Source organism: Talpa europaea, assembly GCF_964194135.1.
Source record: "Talpa europaea genome assembly, chromosome: 5".
In the NCBI taxonomy this organism is placed as follows: Eukaryota; Metazoa; Chordata; class Mammalia; order Eulipotyphla; family Talpidae; genus Talpa; species Talpa europaea.
Window position 1 is genome coordinate 60,822,713 of NC_140071.1, and position 22,681 is coordinate 60,845,393.

The 22,681-nt window shown below is 34.2% G+C and overlaps 1 protein-coding gene across 1 annotated transcript in view; it reads right to left on the bottom strand.

Annotated features, from left to right (window-relative positions):
- Positions 1-793: 793 nt before the first annotated feature.
- The window catches only part of LOC311170879 (solute carrier organic anion transporter family member 4C1-like), a gene marked incomplete at its 5' end in the record, with an annotated part of 56,727 nt that continues 34,839 nt past the window's right edge, over positions 794-22,681 (bottom strand). The window contains 10 exons of the mRNA XM_084233363.1: positions 794-1,314; positions 2,588-2,725; positions 5,194-5,258; positions 6,366-6,556; positions 14,931-15,084; positions 17,598-17,793; positions 18,150-18,294; positions 18,884-19,002; positions 20,118-20,239; positions 21,629-21,725. Of these exons, the coding sequence (XP_084089489.1) occupies positions 1,154-1,314; positions 2,588-2,725; positions 5,194-5,258; positions 6,366-6,556; positions 14,931-15,084; positions 17,598-17,793; positions 18,150-18,294; positions 18,884-19,002; positions 20,118-20,239; positions 21,629-21,725 (1,388 nt within the window). The 3' untranslated portion in view covers positions 794-1,153. The remainder of the gene's footprint in view (positions 1,315-2,587; positions 2,726-5,193; positions 5,259-6,365; positions 6,557-14,930; positions 15,085-17,597; positions 17,794-18,149; positions 18,295-18,883; positions 19,003-20,117; positions 20,240-21,628; positions 21,726-22,681) is intronic.

Below are 22,681 nucleotides of genomic sequence, written 5' to 3' on the forward strand. Positions count from 1 at the left end.
TATATAAAAAGCTAACCTATGAAAGCCAATAACCTTATTAAATGAGTAATGTTATTTTATGGAATTTCAAATAGGTATGAACTTCAACATTTCTTTTAATCAGCAAAATTCTTGACCACATAGAAGTTAATTTTGTTTACTTTCACTGATCTAACTCCTCCATAGTCTGAGTAGACAAAGTTGGCCTATGTTTTACTGAGTAAGAGGAGTGTAATAAGTATCAGATGTGAAATATTTCATCTATCAAATAAATGGATTGGCTAAAGAGAATTAATGTTTTCAAACAATAGTATATGCCTACTGTAAGTAAAGCACCACTGTAGGTGCTAAAACTAATGTAGTAAGTGATCAGGTTTCTAAATGAGTATAAAATCATTGATCAATAGTTCATAAAAAATCTTTTCATGCCTAATAGGCATATTTCTTTACTGGAGTTGGCACTGTCCTTGGGAAGACATGTAATTGAACAGTACTATCACAAAATCAGAAAATGTAAATGTTAAAAATCAACAAGTTATCTCCTGAAACCTGAGGTAAAGTGAAAATATGTGTATATAATGCTGATATTCACAATATATTGGTATACAAAGAAGATAATTAACCATATTCTAATAATTCAATAATTTTCTGTGATAGATGACAGACAAGAATGTGTAGACTTAATATAACATTATCGATAGCTGGTTTTAAATTAATGGGATTTCAATAATAACTTTTAAAGCACATTACATAAATTTGATTAGTTTAAATTTCTGCACCACAAAATTTTTTAAATAAATCCAAACTATTGGCAATGACATTTAAACAAATTTGCCAAACAAAAGGAAATTCTCTGTTTTTAAAATGTAAACTTTCAACTGTTGGCTTTTTTCCCCTAGTTAATTTGTTGGGGGTTTTATACCAACAGTAGGGAGTTTTATAAAAGTTGAGTATGTGTTATAAGGCTTTTGGTAGGCTTTGAAGGCACAAGTCTGTGTCTTACATTAAAAAAAAAAAAAAAAGAGTCCATACATATACAGAAAATACATTTAATTATGAAAGATCACTTTTTAAGATATGATTGTCTATAGTGGGTAAATAATGCTGCAATGGCAAATGTGTGTTCTTACATATAGAGGTCAATTTTCCAGCTGTAGTAGTCTCTTTTACTATTTCACCATTCATTTTCTGCTTTGTTGAGATCGCATTCTAATGAAACAGTCATCACAACTGAATTCTCATTTTGAAATGACACATCTGTGCCTGGTGGTGGTGGTTTATACAAAAAGACTGCAAGCCCAATGAAGAAAATGGTAATAATTTTACAAATAACACCTAACAAATAAAAAACAAAAATTAATCATATATTTAGGACTTACATTAAAATTTAATTCTCAATAATAAATTCTTCATGAATAGAAACCCCTATTATAAAGAAGGATTATAAGCATTACAGTTCTATGTTGAAAATTTTTTAAGCTACAGTCCTGAACTAGCATTTTCTTTCTAAATAAAAATGTACAATTATTTTACTCATAGCTATGACTGTCCATTCTTGTAAAATAAGTGGTGTGTTCCATTTCTAATTTTAATGAATACAGTATCAGCCTACACAAAAATTGCAAGCAACTAAAGGTGAATAACAAGAGTTTACATCCTTGAATCTGTATAGTAAGCTGCAGAATTTTCTTATCTATGTTAGAAAAAACAATCTGAAAATAAAAAGACTTAAATTCTTTAGAGAAAGTTTCTATAGGAATATCACATTCAATACTCAACCAAATTTATTTTTCAATCATGACCAAAAATATAAACATTAAGATTCTCTTATGTTCAACACTAACATTTTATTTAAAAATATGTATAAAAAAACCCCCAGCGTACAGCATACTCTGGGTTTCAGAACATATAAGAGTAGGCTATCTTGATATTATCTGTCAAAAAAACGGCAATCTCAATGAATACCACACATTACATAATGTATCTATATAATATATGTATTTCTATCCAAGATTTCTCATTTTTAAATATTGATTTCTTAGACATTTTAAAATTTAAAATGTTATCTTACTCATACAACTAGATATATTATTTTACTTTCTTAATCTTAAGTTTCATTTATCATTTAACCAAGACTATACAACACAGACTACACAAAGGCAAAAAAGAGTGACATATGGCCAACTTTGTAAATTATAACACATTTTCTTACAACATGCCTTAGAGACAAAGGATACTTCCCTACAGCAGCTCTACGTGTTTTTCAAAGCCTATGTACCTAAATTACAATCAGACCAGAGCCTTTCAGAATTCTTTTAACTTTTTTGTTATACTTTCCAAAAAAAAAAAAAAATTGAGAAGTTGTTTTTAAAAATTATGTGATCTGTAATGTAAAGAAAGCCAAAGTGTTATTCTATTTTATTCTAGAGAGTGCCTTGAAGGCAACCATCCTTTCAAAAATATGCTATGAAAACTGATGTCTACTTCAGGAGCACAAAATAGTTGAACAGTATAGGCTCAACATTTCAAAACCTAAGAAAATAACTAAGACATTTTTGGTTTTGACATCACTGGTTTACTCTAAAGTTATCAAGAGGTTATCACTTACTTATAGTCACGAGCATATAAGCCATCTTGGTGTTATCATAAATCCAGCAAGCTCCTTTAATTCCACATTCATTAATATCCCAGAGAACACATGTGCTATCTATTGTGACACCAAATATAATTGGTCCAGGTATTGTGCCTAGAAGAATTATATGTTAAATACATGTGGGTAAACATCAGTTTATAGTTAGATTTTTGTTTACATATATTTTACATAAATAAGAATAGATATTAATCTGTCCATATGCAAATCAGTTCAGGTACAATTAATAGGGCTATAAAGAAATCCAAAACATTCTAAAATACTTATAGATAAGAGACAATTATTAAATATTTCACTTTAGTAAAAATGTCTGGTATAGATGAGATAAGATGTGGTACACAATGTAATACTATTTAACTATGAAAAATGATGAAATCTTGTTATTTGCTAGAGAGTAGTATGATTAGTAATATGTCAGATAGAGAAACAAACACTAAGATTTCATGTATATGTGGTACATAAAAACAAATGAAATAAACTAAATAAAAATAAACTTTCAGACTATAAAACCAAATTAGTGATTGCCAGATGGGAAGGGGAAAGAGTAGACCAAGTAAAAGTGGTCAATTTTATGGTGAATATGGAATAAAACTTTTAGTGATGAACATAATGTCCACCACTATATGGATGTTGATGTATAATGATGCAACCTAAAACTTATGTTATTAACCATTGTTACTTGAATTTTAGAGAAAATGGAGTCAAAAGACTACATAGTGTATATAAAACTATTTATATGAGATGTCCAAATGACAATCTATAAAGGCAGAAAGTTAAATAGACTAGTGATTGCCAGGGGCTAGATGGGAGAGAATGGGGACTGACTGCTAATAAGTACAGGATTTCTTTTTGGAGTGATGATAATGTTCTGGAATTACATAGTGGTGAAGGTCTTACAACACTGTGAATATACCAAAAAACACTGAGTTAATACAGAGTAATGTGATTTTATGAAAATTATAAGAATTAAAAACTCCAGTTAAAAATTATTTTAACAAAAATCTGGTATATTTTGGGTTAATATTTAGCTAAGTAAATGTTTTTATCCACTGCTTTTCTAATTTAATGAACATGTCTTTAAAATTAACTATTGGGCCTCCCGGGTGGCTTGTGTCTCCGTGCTATCGCCACAAGGGCCTGAGTTTGATACTGAGCCAGGGAAATAGCCCACATGGCACAGCAGACCTCTCCTGTCTTGCCCACTGCTCCCATGAACAGTGTATTTCAGTAAATCCACCTGTTCTGTTCCCTACTTTGTCTGGTGAAACCTTTCACCCCTCACACCTCTGGTCTATTCCCCAGTTCTTCTATGCAAAACATAAATTAATTAAATAAAATTAAGTTAAATATTATAGTTTTAAAAAATTGTAATATTCTTGAGAACCAAAATAAGTCTGTTGAACTAGATTATATGTGTTATGTGTATGTATGGTATATATACATAAACTATTGTGGTTGGGTGTGCTTACACAGACATGTGAACATCAATAGGTATGTATGTGACAAGTGTACATGTGTACACATATAAACAGTCATACTGAGATGCCTAGGAGTACTACTATCTCATACACATGTATCCTCCCCACCTGAGTTCATAAGGCACTAAACATTTCCATATGGTTAAGGAGCTTCCAATTGTTACAAATCAAATACATCATTTGAAGTGACATTTCTTAAGCAAACATTTCAGTTACATCCAGCCTATTCTTTACAACCCACAGCATGATGGAGTCAAAGGGCACTGAACTGAGAGTAAGGAGATGATTTTCCTAGTCTCATATTCACAATTGTTTGTGTAACTGTATGTAAAACCCTGAATCTCTCAAGGCCTTAATTTACTCACCAGAAAAATGGGAAAGTTGGTGTTGGTGATATCTAATGTTACACCTTTGGTTTTTTTATACATAATAATGTTATGTATAATACTGTGTGTAAAATTATACACACATAATTATGTGTATAAAAATATTATTTCTTCCTAAATTATAAAATTTTCAGGTATGAATTCTTTATCCCATCAATTCCTAACTAGCCACTATATCTATACCATACTTTTATTGAAACATTTAAAATCATTATTTTCCACTATAAACACAACATAATAGTTTCCCAAATGGAAACAAAAGCAGTGAGTAAAGAGTTCACGCAGCAGTTATAATTAAGACTGTATCATAATTTCTGTAGGCAATAGATTTCACATGAATGGAAAAAAAAAGTCGTCTTTTACTACCCTCCATTATAAATGTGTTCGTGATCTTATTTTATAATTCCAATAAATATGACATACTCCTTAAGTATTTGCAATGGAATTGAAAAAAACAGCTAATCAACCAATCAGGTAGGTAAAAACAGTCATTATTTTCTCAGATGATACATAATTAACACTGCATTCTAAATAAGGGAAAGTTTTCTTCAGCAATTGTAGTTTTCCACTGCATTTAAAATAATTCTTTTTTCTTGGCATTTAAATGAATTCTATTATTCTTGGAATAAATGAATAAATCAATAACACTAATGGACATAACCAGCAGTTACTAATGAAACTAGTAAGAAAAATGGCATACCTAATAATCGAAGCAACATAAACTGTACTCCCAATGCTAGAGATCGTTGCCTGTGATTAACACACCTAGAAATATTAAACATAAGAAACCAAAAATGGTTCAAAAATATATACAGTCTTTGAACAAATTCAATTTTACACCAGCTTAATGTTTCTATATTAAAATAAACATTGTGCACATGAAATAAATTATTTTACATACAGTTCACCTTTCTGGTGATACAAAAGAAAAAATGTTCTATGAACTAAAATGTTGGAAGCACCAAAAGAGTCAAATAAATTTTAACAAATGTATTTATATATAAACTTTTATAAACTGTAAATGAGAAAGAACATTCTTTTATAAGATTTCATTTTGACTGTCACTATTAACTAAAGTTGTAAGCAGATATTTCTTTCTCTAACACAAACTTTGAGACAGTAATAACTCCTACAGATAAGGGTACAGATTTGAGACAATATAAAACAGTTGCTGAGCTTGATCTAATTCAACATTTTTCGATGGCCATACCACCCTGATGGCATCCAAACTTGTCTGATTTAACAATTCTTTAAGAAATGACTATCAAAGATAAATGAGACCTGATGTTGATTGTAGGCACACAGATAGGAATTAAAAAGATAAACTAGTCTTTAAAAGCAAATGTGTAGTTGAAATACAACTTTTCAAATTTGAAAATTTAAAAGGCATTTCATCTATTCTTTCCATATAGTATGTTAACAGGTTAATATCTTTATACAGAATTTCTAAGACTTCCATCCATCTATTAAAAAGCATATAAAAAGGTATTGAGTATCAAGAAACAAAAATTGAAGAGGAATAAAGTTCAAATTAGTTAACACATGTCATTCTGGTTCTGACTTGTGGAATGCATTGTATTTCCTCAAACTCAAACACAACTGAAACCTCTTGAAAGAAGCAGAGAAATTAACATCAAGTGCATGCCAGGTAGGCAGGTTAGACACTTTCACATACATCAGTTCATTTAAACCTCAGACATCTAGGAGTCAATGAGCTAGCCTTTCCAACGCCACAGAACTAATGACCTCTTAAGGACTGCATTGGTGTTAGAACCAATGGTCTACATAATACCCCAAATGAACTCAAGTATATTTTCTTTTTCATGCATCATATTGCATTAGGGATGGGAAATTTCACAATATTATACATACCTTAGGATGGATACAGTTATAGGAGTACCGGCCATAAAGGTGAAAATAACTATAATAAAGAAAATGGAAAGGAAAACGGGCAAGAATGGACACCGAGTTCTACATTTTCCAGCTGTAGCTTCAGAGCCATCACTTGTTGCAGTAGGTGTTATTTCTGCTTTCCTCTCAATACAGGAACAGTTGTAATATTCCTACAAATATTACATATAAAGATACTGAAAGTGCTTATCTTGAAAACATTTTGTCATTGTAAAGTACGCTATCTCTAAGATACAGTAAACACTCTTACCCAGTCAATACACAAAAAATAATGCTGAGAAAGAGGAATTAACCCACCCCCCTTTTTATTATTGTGGTAACACTGATTTGTAGCACTGTATATGATTCAGGAAAATACGTTCAGACAAGAGTAATTAACTCTTAAGAAATGAAGCAAGTGGGGCCTCCCCGGTGGCGCAGCGGTTGAGCATTGGGTTGCAAAGATGCCCACAGCCTCTGCAGAGCCTGTTCGATTCCCAGCTGCTCCCTGGCCACCGGAATAGGGTCCCACATGGCGCGCAGAACTCTCCTGCCGCCCGCTGCTCCCCTCAGCAGTGTACTTCGGTCCTTCTGCCTGCTCTGCTCCCCGCTCTGGCTTTGGTGAATTCTCTCACCCTCCCGCGCTTCTGACTGTACCCAGTGCTTGCATAAATAAATAAATAAATAAATAAACAAACAAACAAACCTTAAAAAAAAAGAAATAAACCAAGTGAAAACAAGGGCCCATATTCATGAACCAGAATCATCTGTATTTGACTTTTGTGTCCATTTCTTCAATTTGTAATCTATTGCTGACTCATGACTTATCAAACAAATTGACAATAATATAACAATTACAGAGGTCTTACATCTTATAGACTATTTTCACTAGACTATAATTATTCAAATAGTTTCATGCTAACATTCTTTTCCATTATAGGAAGCAAAGAAACATATATAGCAATAATCTCACTATCTACACAAATCTGAAAGAACAAACACTAAGTTTAGTAAGTTTCAGATTAAAGTCAAGTAACGGGTCACAAGATTTTAGGGACAAATATGCCTTCAATTAAGCCATTTTACTTTATATTTCTGACCTTTTGAATGACTTTACCAAAGCAAACCATATCCCTCTTAAGATATTTTTATGACAGAAAAAGAAAATTAGAAGTTGTTACCTAATTATCTTGAAGGCTATTATATATACATACTATATTGACTATATTTTACATACACACATATATACACATGCATACACACACAACCATATGCATATATATACATACTAATTAATTTTATGAAATGTTGGAGAGTAACATTAAACAATTATAGGTATAATTTATTTAGGAAACTAATTCAGATATTAAAAATTATGTTAGGCATAACTACTTTTTAAAGATTTTTCATCTTTTTTTTTTTAAAGATCTATTGACATATGCATACAAAAGCTGGGATACAGTCCAGAGATGCGGGGGGGTGAGAGGATTCAACAGAGACAGAGTGGGGAACAGAACAGGCATATCAACCAAAGTACACTGCTGAGGGGAGCAGCGGGTGAGTCAGGAGAGGTCTGCTGCACCATGTGGGTTGCTCCCTGGCCAGCTGGGGATCAAACTCATGCTGCAGTGGCTGTGGGTAGCTTCATAGTGCTGCGTCTTAACACCTTGTGACACCAAGGAGACCCCAAGAGTTTTTATCCTAAGGCCATCCTTATTTTATATCTTTTTACATGTGTAAAGCCTAAATAAAGCCAAAGGAGAGCCAAAATTGACAGAGAAATGGTATTTTAATTGTTCCAAAGGCTAAGGTCTTTTCTTGGTACCACACAGATGACATCCTCAAAGTAGACTAATACATATTCAGCAATTGGATATATCCAATAATGAGGTGAAGTAACCTTAAAATTTTTTAAAAAGCCAACAGAGGATAGTAGTTTCTTCTTTGATGAAACTTTCTAACTCGCTCACATAAAAAAGTATTTATCTTCCTGCAATATTAAGCACGTCTGTTTTTGTAGTTTGGGTGAATTATAAGCCTAAAATTTCTGTGAACAAAAGTGCACCTTGAGAGAAAAACAAAGACTCCTGGAGACCTACATACAGCCCCAGGCTAGCCGGTAAGCTGTGTGGAAAAGCGGCGCACTTGAAAAGCAAACGTGTATCGCGGATGCCCAGGTCCCCACGCCTGCGACCTAGGCTTGCAGGGAGATGCGCGGGGGCTGTCACTGACGTGAATGTACCTCAGTGAGTAATCAGAAACCAGGTGCCTGGACAAGGGAACAGGGTGCAAAAGGCGCCATTTCTGCGGACACTGAACTGGGCTACCGCCCGCGTCCTGGACATGAGGACTTTGGAACTGAGACCTGGGGCATGAAATTCGGGGCGTGGGTTCCCGACGACAGTGGGGCACAAGGCAGACACAGCACCCCAAAGCCGTTGAGGCTTTCCCCACCACACCCACTCTGTTCTCCGTCCCACAGGGTGAAAAAAACAGCTCCCCAAGGACACTAGGAGAGATCTCTGGTGCCACCTAGTGACCAGAAAAAAAAATCACCAACACACCATAGAACAGGGACCTTTCTTCAGTAAAGACTGCTTGAAACCAGCAGAAGGCTCCCTGAGGAGCCAGTGGTGAGTTGGGAAGTTCGCCCATGCCAGGCCCCTTCAGACCAGCAGCCCGAGCCCAGAGGGGGAGCAGGCACCCATGGCCCATGACCGGGGCAGACCGGGCATGCAGAAGAGTGTGCCTGAGACCGGGCGTGCAGGGAGTGTGTCCTGCATCGCCATTTTAGAACAGGGACATTTCTTTAGTAAAGACTGCCTGAAACCAGCAGAAGGCTCGCTGAGGAGCCAGAGGTGAGCTGGGAAGTTCGCCCACGCCAGGCCCCTTCTGGCCTGCAGTCCGAGCCCAGAGGACGAACGGGAACCCACCACTGGGACAGACCTGGCACGCAGGGGAGTATGTCCGCGCATCGGCATTTTAGAACAGGGACCTTTCTTCAGTAAAGACTGATTGAAACCGATAGATGGCTCCCGGAGGAGCCAGAGGTGAGTGTAGAAGTTCACCCAAGATGCCGGCCAGTCCCAGCAACACAGTATCCCAATGCATACGGCAAATTAGAAAACAGACAGTAGGGAGTAGAAGAACCACACGCAACCTAGCAACTCCTCAGGAAAAAAAGCACACCACAAAAAGAAAATCAAACCCCCAGACTGCAACAACAGTAACTTGGAAGAACTTCTGAGCCTTCCAGAAAGGGAATTTAAAATTGCCATGATTAAAAACCTGACAGAAGTCATAAAGGAAAACAATGATAAGGGAAAAATAATCAACGATCAGAAGAATGAAACTGAGTCCCTAAAGAGGGAAGTAAAAGAAATGCAGGAGATCAAAGAATTAATGGAGGCACTAAAGAACTCTGGGAAAAGCAATGAAAGCAGAATAGATGAAATGGAAGAACGAATAAATATTCTTGAAGACACAGAAATAAAAAGAACAAAAACAGAAAAGGAAAGAGAAGTAAGAAGGAAAAAGACCAAAGAAAGACTTCGGGAACTATCTGACTCCATGAGGAAAGGAAATATAAGAGTTATAGGAATACCAGAAGGAGAGGAGAGAGATGTAGGAACAGAGAAAATATTCAAGGAGATAATTGAAGAGAACTTCCCAAATGTGAAGAAGGAGCTGAAAATTCATATACAAGAAGCAAGAAGAACACCAAACTTCCATGATGAAAGGGAAAATACAGCAAGACACATAATAGTAAAGCTCCAAAAAATCCAGGACAAGGAAAAAATAATGAAGCTGACAAGAGGGAAGAAACAGATAACATTCAAAGGAAAACCAATAAGGCTGACATCAGACTTCTCCAAAGAAACACTACGGGCAAGGAGAGAGTGGAGGGACATAGTCAACAGACTCCAAGAAAACAGATGCCAACCAAGAATACTCTATCCCACAAAGCTCTCCTTCCTCTATGAAGAATAAGGACCTTCCCAGACAAACAGAAACTCTCAAATTTCATTACGACTAAACCCCCACTCCAAAAAAGACTACAAGGAATCCTAAAGCCAGAACCTCAGAGGGATGAATAACAATGAAAGAAGGCCAAAAAAAAAAAAAAAGTTATTAAAAGAATAAATAAATAAAATCAAAGGAAAGACAAACACAATGGCAAATACAGAGGCTAACATATCAATATTAACTCTAAACGTAAATGGACTAAACTCTTCAGTAAAAAATACAGAGTCGTAGGCTGGATTAAGAAACAAAACCCAACCTTTCGCTGTCTCCAGGAAACACATTTAGCTACAAAAGATAAAAATAGACTCAAAGTTAAAGGATGGAAAACAATCCTATAAGCAAATGGACCAAAAAAGAAAGCAGGAACAGCTATACTTATAGCAGATAAAACAGATTTCAAACTCAAAAAGATAAAGAGACCCCAAAGGTCACAACATTATGATCAAGGGGACAATGCTTCATGAAGAAATAACACTCATTAACATATATTCACCGAACGAAGGAGCACCAAAATATATCAGACAACTATTGTCATCTCTGAAAACAGACATCAGAGAAAACACATATGTAGTGGGAGACTTCAACACACCACGATCAACAATGGATAGATCAACGAGACAAAAAATAAGTAAAGACACTAAAGCTCTACATAAGGACCTAGAGCACTTGGGCTTAACAGACATCTATAGAACACTAAATGCAAAAAAAAACTGAGTACACATTTTTCTCAAGTGCACACGGATCATTCTCCAGGATCGATCACATACTGGGACACAAGACAAACATCAACAGATACACCAAGATTGAAATCATACCAACCATCTTTTCTGACCATGAAGGCATCAAACTAGAAATAAACCATAAAAAGAAGGCAAGGAACTCTCCTGCCTCATGGAGATTGAAAACTACACTACTGGAAGACCACTGGACTAATGAGGAAATCAAAGAAGAAATTAAAAAATTCTTTGAATTGAATGACAAGGAGGACACCAATTTCCTAAATGTATGGGATGCAGCAAAAGCAGTAATAAGAGGAAAATATATAGCAATAGAGGCTCACATCAAGAAACAAGAAAGAACTCAAAGAAACAACCTGATCTCGAAGCTCAAAGATCTAGAAAAAGAGCAACAAAAAAAACCCCAAAACCAGTAGAAGAAAAGAAATAATAAAAACCAAAGCAGAAATAAATGAAATTGAAACTAAAAAAACAATCCAAAAGCACAAATAAACAGGATCATAAATGAAAGAGGAGAAATCACAACAGACAGCAGAAATCAAAAGAATAATCAGTAACTACTATGAACAGTTATATGGAAACAAGTTTAACAATCTAGAGGAGATGGACAAATTCCTACCACTCTACAATCACCCAAAGCTAGATAAAGAAGAAATAGAATACCTAAACAGACCAATTACAAGCAGCGAAATTGAAATGGTAATCAAAAACCTCCCCAAAAACAAAAGCCCAGGACCTGATGGATTTACAAATGAATTCTACCAAACATTCAGAGACAAATTAGTGCCTATCCTTCACAACTCTTCCAAAAAATTGAGAAGGAAGGGACAATACCAAACACGTTCTATGAAGCCAACATTACACTAATACCAAAACCGAACAAGGACAACACAAAAAAGGAAAACTACAGGCCAATCTCCCTAATGAACACTGATGCAAAAATCCTCAATAAAAATTTAGCTATCAGAATCCAACAATGTATCCATAAGATAATTCACCATGACCAAGTAGGATTCATGCCAGGGACACAAGGATGGTTCAACATCCAAAAATCAATCAACGTTATCTAACACATCAACAAAAAGAAATATAAAAACCATATGATAATATCAATCGATGCTGAGGAAGCTTTTGACAAAGTGCAACACCCATTCATGATGAAAGCCCTTGAAATTCTTGGGATACAAGGAACATACCCCAACATCATGAAGGCCATATATGACAAGCCAACAGCCAGTATCATTCTCAATGGTGAAAAGCTGAAAGCATTTCCATTAAGATCTGGAACAAGACAAGGATGTCCACTCTCACCACTGCTTTTCAATATAATACTGGAAGTCCTAGCCAGAGCAATAAGACAAGAGAAAGACATACAAGGAATCCATACATGAAAAGAAGGAGTCAAACTATTACTATTTGCAGATGATATGATAATATACATAGAGAACCCCAAAAACTCCACAGAAAAACTAATTGAACTCATCAATCAGTTCAGTAAAGTGGCAGGATACAAAATCAACACGCAAAAGTCAGTAGCCTTCCTATACACAAACAATAAATCTGAAGAAGAAATCAAAAAAACATCCCTTTTATTATCAAAACAAAAAACATCAAATACTTGGGAATAAATCTAACAAAAGAGGTAAAGGACCTATACAAAGAAAACTATAAAACACTGTTAAAAGAAATAGAAGAAGACACAAACAAATGGAAAGACATCCCCTGCTCATGGATTGGAAGAATAAACATTATTAAAATGGCCATCCTACCAAAAGCAATATACAGATTCAATGATATTCCAATAAAAATTTCAATGTCATTCTCCAAAGAAATATTATAATTATTGATGAAATTCATATGGAATCACCAAAAACCCCAAATAGCTAAACCTCTTCTGAAAAAAAAAAAAAAAAAAAAAAAAAAAAGAAGGGAATGGAGGCATCACACTCCCAGACTTCAGACTATACTACAAAGCCATAACCATCAAAACTGTATGGTATTGGAACAAGAACAGACACATGGACCAATGAAACCAAATAGAAACTCGAGAAATAAACCCACAGATTTATGGTCAAGTAATCTTTGACAAAGGAGTAAAGAATATGCACTGGAGCAAAGAAAGTTTGTTCAATAAATGGTGCTGGGAAAACTGGGACCCTACATGCAAAAGAATGAAGCTTGACCACTACCTCACACCATACACAAAAATCAACTCAAAATGGATTAAAGAACAAGACATAAGACCTGAAACCATAAAATACATAGAAGGAAATAAAGGCGAAACACTACGTGATATGCACCTCAAAGACATCGTTACAGACACATCACCCAAAGCAGTGATAGTGAAGGCAAAGATAAACAGCTGGGACTACATCAAATTAAAGAGCTTCTGCACAGCAAAAGAGACAATAACAAAAACAAAGAGAAACCCCACCGACTGGGAGAACATTTTTGCACCCAACACTAATGATGAAGGACTGATCACAAAAATCTGCAAAGAGCTGATGAAACTCAACAACAACAAAGAAAATAATCCAGTCAAAAAATGGGCAGAAGCTAAAAAGAAACTTCTCTGAAGAGGAAATGCAAATGGCCAACAGGCATATGAAAAAATGTTCAACATCACTTGTAATCAGGGAAATGCAAATCAAAACTATCATGAGATACCATCTTACACCAGTGAGAATGGCACATATTGAAGATGAGGTACATATATACCATGGAATATTACTCAGCATTCAAAAAATAATAAAATACATTGAAAAAGATAAAAAATATATGAATGTTAAAAAAAATTATTTAAATTTTCAAAAATAAACTGAATTATATCCTACAGTTCTGTGAAAAAATACATGAAAACATTAATATGTGGATCAACTAGAACATTTATACACTGCCGGTGAGGGTGTTTTTGGTGCAGCCAAATGGTAAACTATTTGAAAGTATCTAATTTACATATATTCTAAAACCCAACAATCCCATTCCTAAATTTATATATCCATACCTAACAGTTATACATTCTGTTCATCAAAAGACACATAATGGCGTTCATATGAATTCTATTCTTAGTAATTCAATGCTAGAAATAATAATCATGCACTGTAGAATAGATAAACTTTCACTCAAATATTCACACAATGGAAAACTATGAAATGATAACAATGAATCAACTACAGCTACATACAACCTGTATGAATCTTGCAAAGGTATGTTTGAATTAAGGACTTAGACATGAAGTAAATAATTACACACACACACAACATTTCAAAACAAAACAAAAAAAACAAAAAAAAGTGCACCTTATTATCTTTGCATTTTACCTATCTAAAATACTACATCAGAAAAAAGAAAGAGCTAAAAGTAGCTGGACATAAAAATAAGCCATGACAAATAGAAAATGTGGAAATCTAAATAGTTTCTGCCAAGCAATCTCTTAAAGAAAATTAGCTATTTAAGATGGCGATAACAATATTTGGTGAAAAATATGAATATGAATTATTTATAATCAACCATATCAAAATAACTAATACCATTTGAAGTATGCTATGGATATGAGATCTGTCTTAGTTTCCTTGGGCAGAATGGTATTTACATTTTAAGTGTATGGTATGTTATTGATTATAAAAATATGTTGTACAATAGGTATCTAGAGCTTATTCATTGCTGGAAGAGGTGGGCCAGGTAGGAAAGACTAGGCATCACAACTCCATTGGAGGGTTCAAAATGCCATCCATAAACATACAAACATATTGCCTCATAAAGGTAAAGCAGCAGGCAAAGTTACCTTTGAATGTCCTTTTAAAACAGAATTTTTACAACCTGCAAAGCAGGGAGAAAAATATTGCACTCCATTTTCTCCACAGAGAGGATAATAATATGATCGCAAGCAGTTGCAATCAGCATTACAAGGAGCAGTCAGGTTTCCAAGTGTTCCTGTCCTATCAACAAGAAATGAAAGAAGGATAAATTATCTATGCTATAACTTACAGTGAACAGTTTGGAAGTACTACTATAAGCTGCCATTCATTCCTTTATTCACTCACTCAACATATACTTAATCCCTGAACCAATAAAACAAAGTTGTTGCCTTTTCACATAGAGCTTAACTTCTTGCAGTAGAGATGGATGGTGGAAACAATAATATAATATAATGCCCATCAGTCATGAGAAATGTGGCAAAGTAAGCAACTAAAGCAGTTTCTCATTTGGTAAAAGATAATTCTTTCAAGGGGAAGGAGGTGGGGCTGTTCTGTGGACTACATGATGCTTAGGTGCATCCCCTTAGTTGTGACAACCAAATGTCTCCAGACCTTGCCAAATTTCCCTGAGATGCAGACAAAATTTTCACTCTGGAAGTGCATGAATCACATCAAGTGTTCAACATACTCATTTTATCAATGGGAAAACGGCTCCAGAGATTACTACTTTTCTTTGTCAAATATAACACACCTGTTTATCAGGCTGTTAATAAGAAGTAGTATCTTTGATAATAAAAAGTGTTACCCTAAGCAAAGATATTTCTCCAATTCCTCCTTTACTTATTTTTTCAAACAATAAAGAATGAATTTCACAGCTAAAAAAAACTCCTTTAAACCCATCCTGTGCTGATATGGCAAAGGGCAAAGATTCCTTGCACGACTCAATTAGATAACATTACATTTTCAGTCTCTTTGTCTTTCTCCCACTAATAAGGTATTTCTTGAGCTTCTTAGTTTGTTCTTTCCATAAACTTTTTCTTATAAATATGTTTTTTTCCTGGATGAGGCTACTTTGACTAAGCTGTCCATAATATGAATATTTTTTTAATTTAGGGTACAGAGCTAAAATTAAGAATTTGGGGTCACAGGGGAAAAATGATCTGAAAAATATCTGCTTTGGGATGTTAAATTTCACCTCTAACTTTTATCTTACACATGAATGTACATATGTGTATAAAAGTGCACCTTCCATTTTCTCCACCTTTAAGAATATGCACGTACATTAAGCTCTCTCTGCGTCCCAGATATTTCTTGATAACCAACCCCCAACTGCACCTTAAAATGACACCGTCTCAGTTGCCTACACATCTGATTAGTGAAAAGACAACTCATCTCTCTGGTAGTGACTCTTATTGAGGGTACAAATACCAAAAGGATTCACTAATATATCATTCTCTTGTGAAGGTAATAAAACTAGAGTTAACTACCAGGTCTTCTGTGAGGAACATACAGAGAAGGTGGTTTCATGGGATAGGGTGACATTTATAGGTTTGAAAGTCATGTTTGTATAATTTCTACCTACTTTTTAACATTTCCATTTATTTTTCTACTTATTTCTAGATATATGACCTAAGTCCCATTTAAATGGCCGCTGAACCTAGTTTTCACTTTCTAGAATGTATGCCTTGGCTTAACAAATCCCCTCTTCCTTTCCCTCTTTCCAAGTCTTTATTTCTCTAAAATCATTTTATTCTTAAAAGACAGTCTTCATTTCTCCATTTTCCCATGAAGACTTCACTGAAATCTAATCAAAAGAAATGGAAAGGTTCTCCTTTTTTTTTAATTCCTTAGACCTTTACCTATCTCTTATTACCTAATACTTTTTTCATTGTTTTGTTTCCCAACCCCTCCTGCTATAGGTAGACTCCTTCAATGAAAGGATTTTGCTATAAAAATCTTCTAGGAGAAGAAGACAACAAATGTTGCATAAATATAATGGAGCTGAATTAAGTACTGCTTTATTACGCTCAGCATCAAATTAAATGAGAAGAACTACAAATCATAATTGTTATTGGCAAACTTTTCCAAACAAAGCACATTTTTATAAAGTTATCTGGATGCGATATTTATAAAATTTTTAGTCTTTGACCTGGAAAATCATCTCCCTCAAAAGCCTCAAACACAAGTAATGAAGCAAAGTACTGTTGTGGGCTATAAAATACACTGTGCATTGCCTAATCCTCTACTGAAGGCTTTCGATTTCAAAGCAAAATAAACAAGACAAAGTAAGATAAAATGGTCAAACCAGGTATAGGAAAATACAACAAGGACTAGTATTACCTAGGATTAGCTTCATTCCAATTTCTCTGCTAGTAGCCTATTTTCAACCCACCTAATAACAAACAGAATTTCACCATAAGGGGTCATCTCCATTAAAAATATTTACATCATCAGGAAATATGAAAGTCTTCCTAGGATATTAAACATGCAAGGGAAAAGATTCTATTGTATTAATCTTTGTGTTCCTGAATAAATGCTATGCTAGAAATATTAGCCCCTTCCTTAAATTCTGTCTGCATAAACACCTAATTCTTAATGAGAAATTAACTGTTGATATTTAAACAAAAACCTCTACATTTGATAAAAACTACCAATTAAAAAAATAATCTCATACCATTTAAGAAAACTTACACTTAGAAATATAAAGTTTATTGCTTTGATATTAACACCAAAAAGCACTGAAATATACTTACCCATTGTATGATTCGGAAACACCAGCAAATGGCTCATTTTCACAGTGGGCATAAAGAAATACAAAACTCAGCACAAGTGCAACTAAAGATGTGAGCAAAGCAAATTTCATTATGTTTTTACAGGCCATTTTGAATTTTGAAACAAGGACACCACCTAAAATCTGACCAAGAGCAGCTCCAGGAATTAAAACAGCCCCTAATGAGAAAGAAGACAACAACAGTAAGAAAACATAAAAAAATACTCAATTATCCATACTGAAACTAGGAAAACATAAAAAAGTACCAACATAGTTCTAACATATGAAACTATTCATGTGAAACATAAATAAGTGAAATAACATTAAAATTTTAATACAATTCATGATTTGATTATTAAGCTATTTTTCTTAACTATATATCCTTTATACAATATATAGATGCCTTTCACACAATAGATTGATCAATATCAGAAAATCAGTATAAAATTTAAATTTCAAGGAGTCAACTATTCAAAATTGTATACTCTTGTAATAAACAAAATATTAAATTACAAGAACAAAGAAATTGTTTTACCTCCAAGGGTAGCTGCAAAGCTGGATGACAATCCAAACTGATTTTCTATAAATTTGGGTAAAAACGTAGCAAATCCAGTAGTAATTAAGGCTTCTGAAGATGTAGATAGAACTAAACACATAAAGACAGTATTTCTCAACAAATTCTAGAGAAAAAAAAGAGTTCACCAAATGAGTAACTATGATTATACTCCAAAATGGGGATGAGAGCATGATGAAATGGTAACTTTTTTTTTTTTTAAAAGATTTATTTATTTATTTATATAAGAACCGGGGTACAGTCAGAAGCACAGGAAGGTGAGAGAATTCACCAGAGCCTGAGCGGGAAGCAGAACAGGCAGCCTGACAAAGTACACTGCTGAAGGGAGCAGCAAGCATGGCAGGAGAGGTCTGCGTGCCATGTGGGACCCTCGCTGGCAGCAGGGGATTGAACCAGCACTGCAGAGGCTGTGGGCAGCTTTGCACCTCAGCGCTCAACCGCTGCGCCACTGGGGAGGCCCTGAAATGGTAACTTTTTAATAAACATAATTATCTGGAAAATTTCAATACCTTCTCTAGCACAAAAGCATAAATATAAATAATAGTTGTTTATAAATACTGGAAATATACTAAATGAACAATGCATGCCTGCATGTGATATATACTTGTTTATGTATAATAGTAATATGTACATATATCTCATATGTACTACATGATATGTGTATATATGAATATGTGTGAACAATGTTATTTTACCTTTAGAGCAGCTGGGAAATCTTTAAAACTTTTTCCAAAATTCTCATCTTTATATTGTAAGGAACAATTCTTAATCTGATGAGTCTGGGAAATTTTTCCATCTTGAATTTCTGTTGTACCTAAAAAATAGCAAATGCTCTTTCTCTATCACTTCATTTGTTGCTTTTAAAAATGATTACCTTCTTCCTTTTTTTATATACTTCCTAGAAGTATATAAATTCAAAGATACTAGAAGCCAGCTCCACTCTTTGTCAGCAAAATTACACAAATACCCAAGTCTATAATCTGGCTGTTCTAGGAACTACTACTATTACCACTAGCCAAGGAAATTTCAACCAGTCTAGAAATTAAGATGCAACAATTTTGCTCCAATCACATATTAATTATCTTCATATAAAATCTTGCATTTTTTCCCTTCCATCCAAGTGGATTTTTCATACTTTATATATTAAAGTGTGTTTGAAACTTCTTCCCTTCATGCTCTGTAATTCTAAATAGCTTTGTAGGTGAAATAAAATCTACCACTTATTAATATCTCTTTGATTTTGGATAATACCATGAATAAATCTGAGAAAACAGTCAACATATGGAATATAACCCAGCTCAGAATGAAATCAATGACCTGGTCTTTTACTCGACCAGCTTTTGCCCACTTACAAAAATTAATCATCTATCATGTTACTTATAACAAAAGAAACTGTCTTCAGCTTAGCAAAACATTTCTACATGTGTGTTATAAATGACATGAGTATATAAAAACAAAATCTCAGAGAAAGGAATGTTCATTCCTTTTTATAAATATCTTCCTTTTGACAGACTATGTTATGTTGTACTAAAATATGGTGAAAAATGAGTGTTATGATATGACTTTGGTGACAGAAAAAATACTTGTACTTTCATCAGCAAGTAATTAAATTCAATGAATGACTAACAATTTAAAAGATAGTGTATCTCTCATATACATAGAGCAAGACTTCAGACAATACATAAGAAGTAAACTTAGTAAGGAGGTATGTCCAGTTTTACTGATTAATTAGAAATAAATAAAACCAGGAATATTACGATAGCTATTCAATATTTGCTAAAGTGAAAGCAGTATTCAAAAGTTCATCCTGACAGACAACTGAGATTCTATGAAACACAAGTTCTCCAGGGTTCTTATTTATCATATAGAAAGCAACATTTGACTCAGAATTGAAATAAAAATCCTGGGTTTTAAAGAAAACATGTTTACCTGGTAAATGTTTTGGAAAGCAAGAAAATGGCAGTATCAAAGACCAAGCAAAGAACCAAACCAATAGAAATCCAATCCACCATGCCCCCAGCCATCGAGGGTCACCTTCAGTGATATCAACACTATGTAATAGAAAAATAAGAGGTAAAAGTCAACTTTATCTTATTAATTAAAACTCTATTGTGATAATTATACACTTTATAATTCAAGTGATTATATAGAGGGATACTGCTATAATATCCACAATTTTAAATGAAGTCATTGTGATGAGAGCAGGCATAAGTGAGAGCTTTAAGAATTATGGTTTACAAAATACTTCAGTAAGGCAAGTATGACATAAACATTTAAAATATTTAACAGTAAGTATTTTAGTATTTAAAAGCACATAGGATTTCTGAACATTCTTTAACTTCAACTAAGTCTTTTCTACTATATTGAATTCATCCTAGAGCAAACCACAAATAGAACCTTCATTTAAATATAAAATTCTTCTTAATTTATTAGCAGTGTTTTATAATGGTTCTCATATGTTTATAATAGGATTCTTCCCAAAACACAACACTCATGTTCCCAAAACATTTACCAAGTAAATTCTCTCCTGAAATTAAAACAAATGTCATTTCTTCAAAACCCAGCTCTCTCCTTCATGAATTTCCTCTGCACACCTTCCTATAAGATTAACCTTGGACTAACAACTCAAAGAAAAAAAATCACATACTCATTACCATGGTTTTCTATTCATTGCTCATGGTCATGAAAAGAATTGTACAGTTAGGATTCTCAGAGGCCAAATATGGCCTCACCAAGTCATTAACTTTCTTTGCTCAGGAGATGAAGCCCAGTGGTTAACAGGGAAATTTTGGAGTAAAAAAAGATCTGCTTTAATTCATGCAATGGCCACTTACAAAGCTGCAACTACCTTTTAAGATTAGTAAAAGGTTTAAATAAAATGGCATGCAAAGCAAGGCAACACACAAAATATACCTTGTACAGAACACAGTGTGAGTTAAACATTATCTATTTATTTTCCTCAACTGCCACAGTTTTTAAAAAAATAAAACAACACTGTGATCTCTGCAACATTATCAGGGAGCTACTACCTAATTTAGTTGAGAACACAGGCTCTTAAAACTTTTCGGGTAATCTACCTTCAACTAAATCTACTGACAATATAAACAAGTTCATGAAATTCTTCTGTTTGAAGAATGCACAAATTCTAGATGTGTATTTTTAAAAATTTTACCAGGTGGCAAATATCCATATTTATGAAAGCGTGCATTATAATGCATTATACTAAGAAATGGTAAGGCATTCATTTATGAAGCAATGCAGCCAAAATACATAAAAATTGTGCCTGTCCCATTTTGTTTCTGAAAAATTCATCATACTATATTGAAGAAATAATGGGCTGGGGGGCAAATAAAAAAAGAAAGAGGAAAGTGTCCTGTTTATGTCCTAAACAACATTAAAATAAACTAATTTAAGTAAAAGAATAATAGGTATCTCCTTGCCTTTGTCCAAAACCAACATCGATGTACATGGTTAGCAGCTGTCCTCCCAAAACATAGCCAATAGCAGGGCCTAATATTGACATAGCATAGCCAATTCCTAAAAAAGAACAAAAATATTGAAAATGGTCTTCTGTACAACTTTCCTTTGAAGATCTAGTAGTAAATAAGACAAATATTTGACTGTAGAAAAATCAAGATAAGAATTACATTAAATTTAAACATATTTTGACCACAAAATATCATTTGGCATCACTTGCAAAGTAAAGCTTAAAATACATATTCAGGGCCTCCCTGGTGGAGCAGCGGTTGAGCACTGGGATGCGAAGCTGCCCGCGGCCTCTGCGGCGCCGGTTCGATCCCCGGCTGCTCCCCTGCCACCGGAGGAGGGTCCCACCTCTCCTGCCGCCCGCTGCTCCCCTCAGCAGTGTACTTTGGTCCTTCTGCCTGCTCTGCTCCCTGCTCTGGCTCTGGTGAATTCTCTCACCCTCCTGTGCTTCTGACTGTACCCAGTGCATGTATAAACAAAAAACAAAACAAACAAACAAACAAATAAATAAATAAAACATGCCTCTAAAAAATAAAAATAAATAAATAAATAAATAAAATACATATTCATTATAAAAATTCTTAGTCAATATTGATAACTGCAATAAACAGAATTATTATAAATCCATGAAGTAATATTACCAGATAGTACATCCACCATTGTTTTTTATGTAAGGCAGTAATTATTGATTACAAGTCTTATGGGAGAAAAAAATGTTAAGGAAAAATTTTTTCCTGCTTTGTACATTCTCCAAAAACATTCTTTTTTTTTTTTTTGTGGGACCCTCACCAGCGGCGGGGGAATGAACTAGTGCTGCAGAGGCTGCGGGCAGCCTCGCAGTCCAGCGCTCAACTGCTGCACCAACCTGGGAGGCCCCTCCAAAAACATTTTTTATATTACATTACAGCAGCTGATTTTAGAACCTGGATCTGGTCATTGGCCTGTTTTTTAAAAGTAAGTCATTAATTTAAACCACCATTCTTAGTGAATTTCTCATTTGCAGCAAA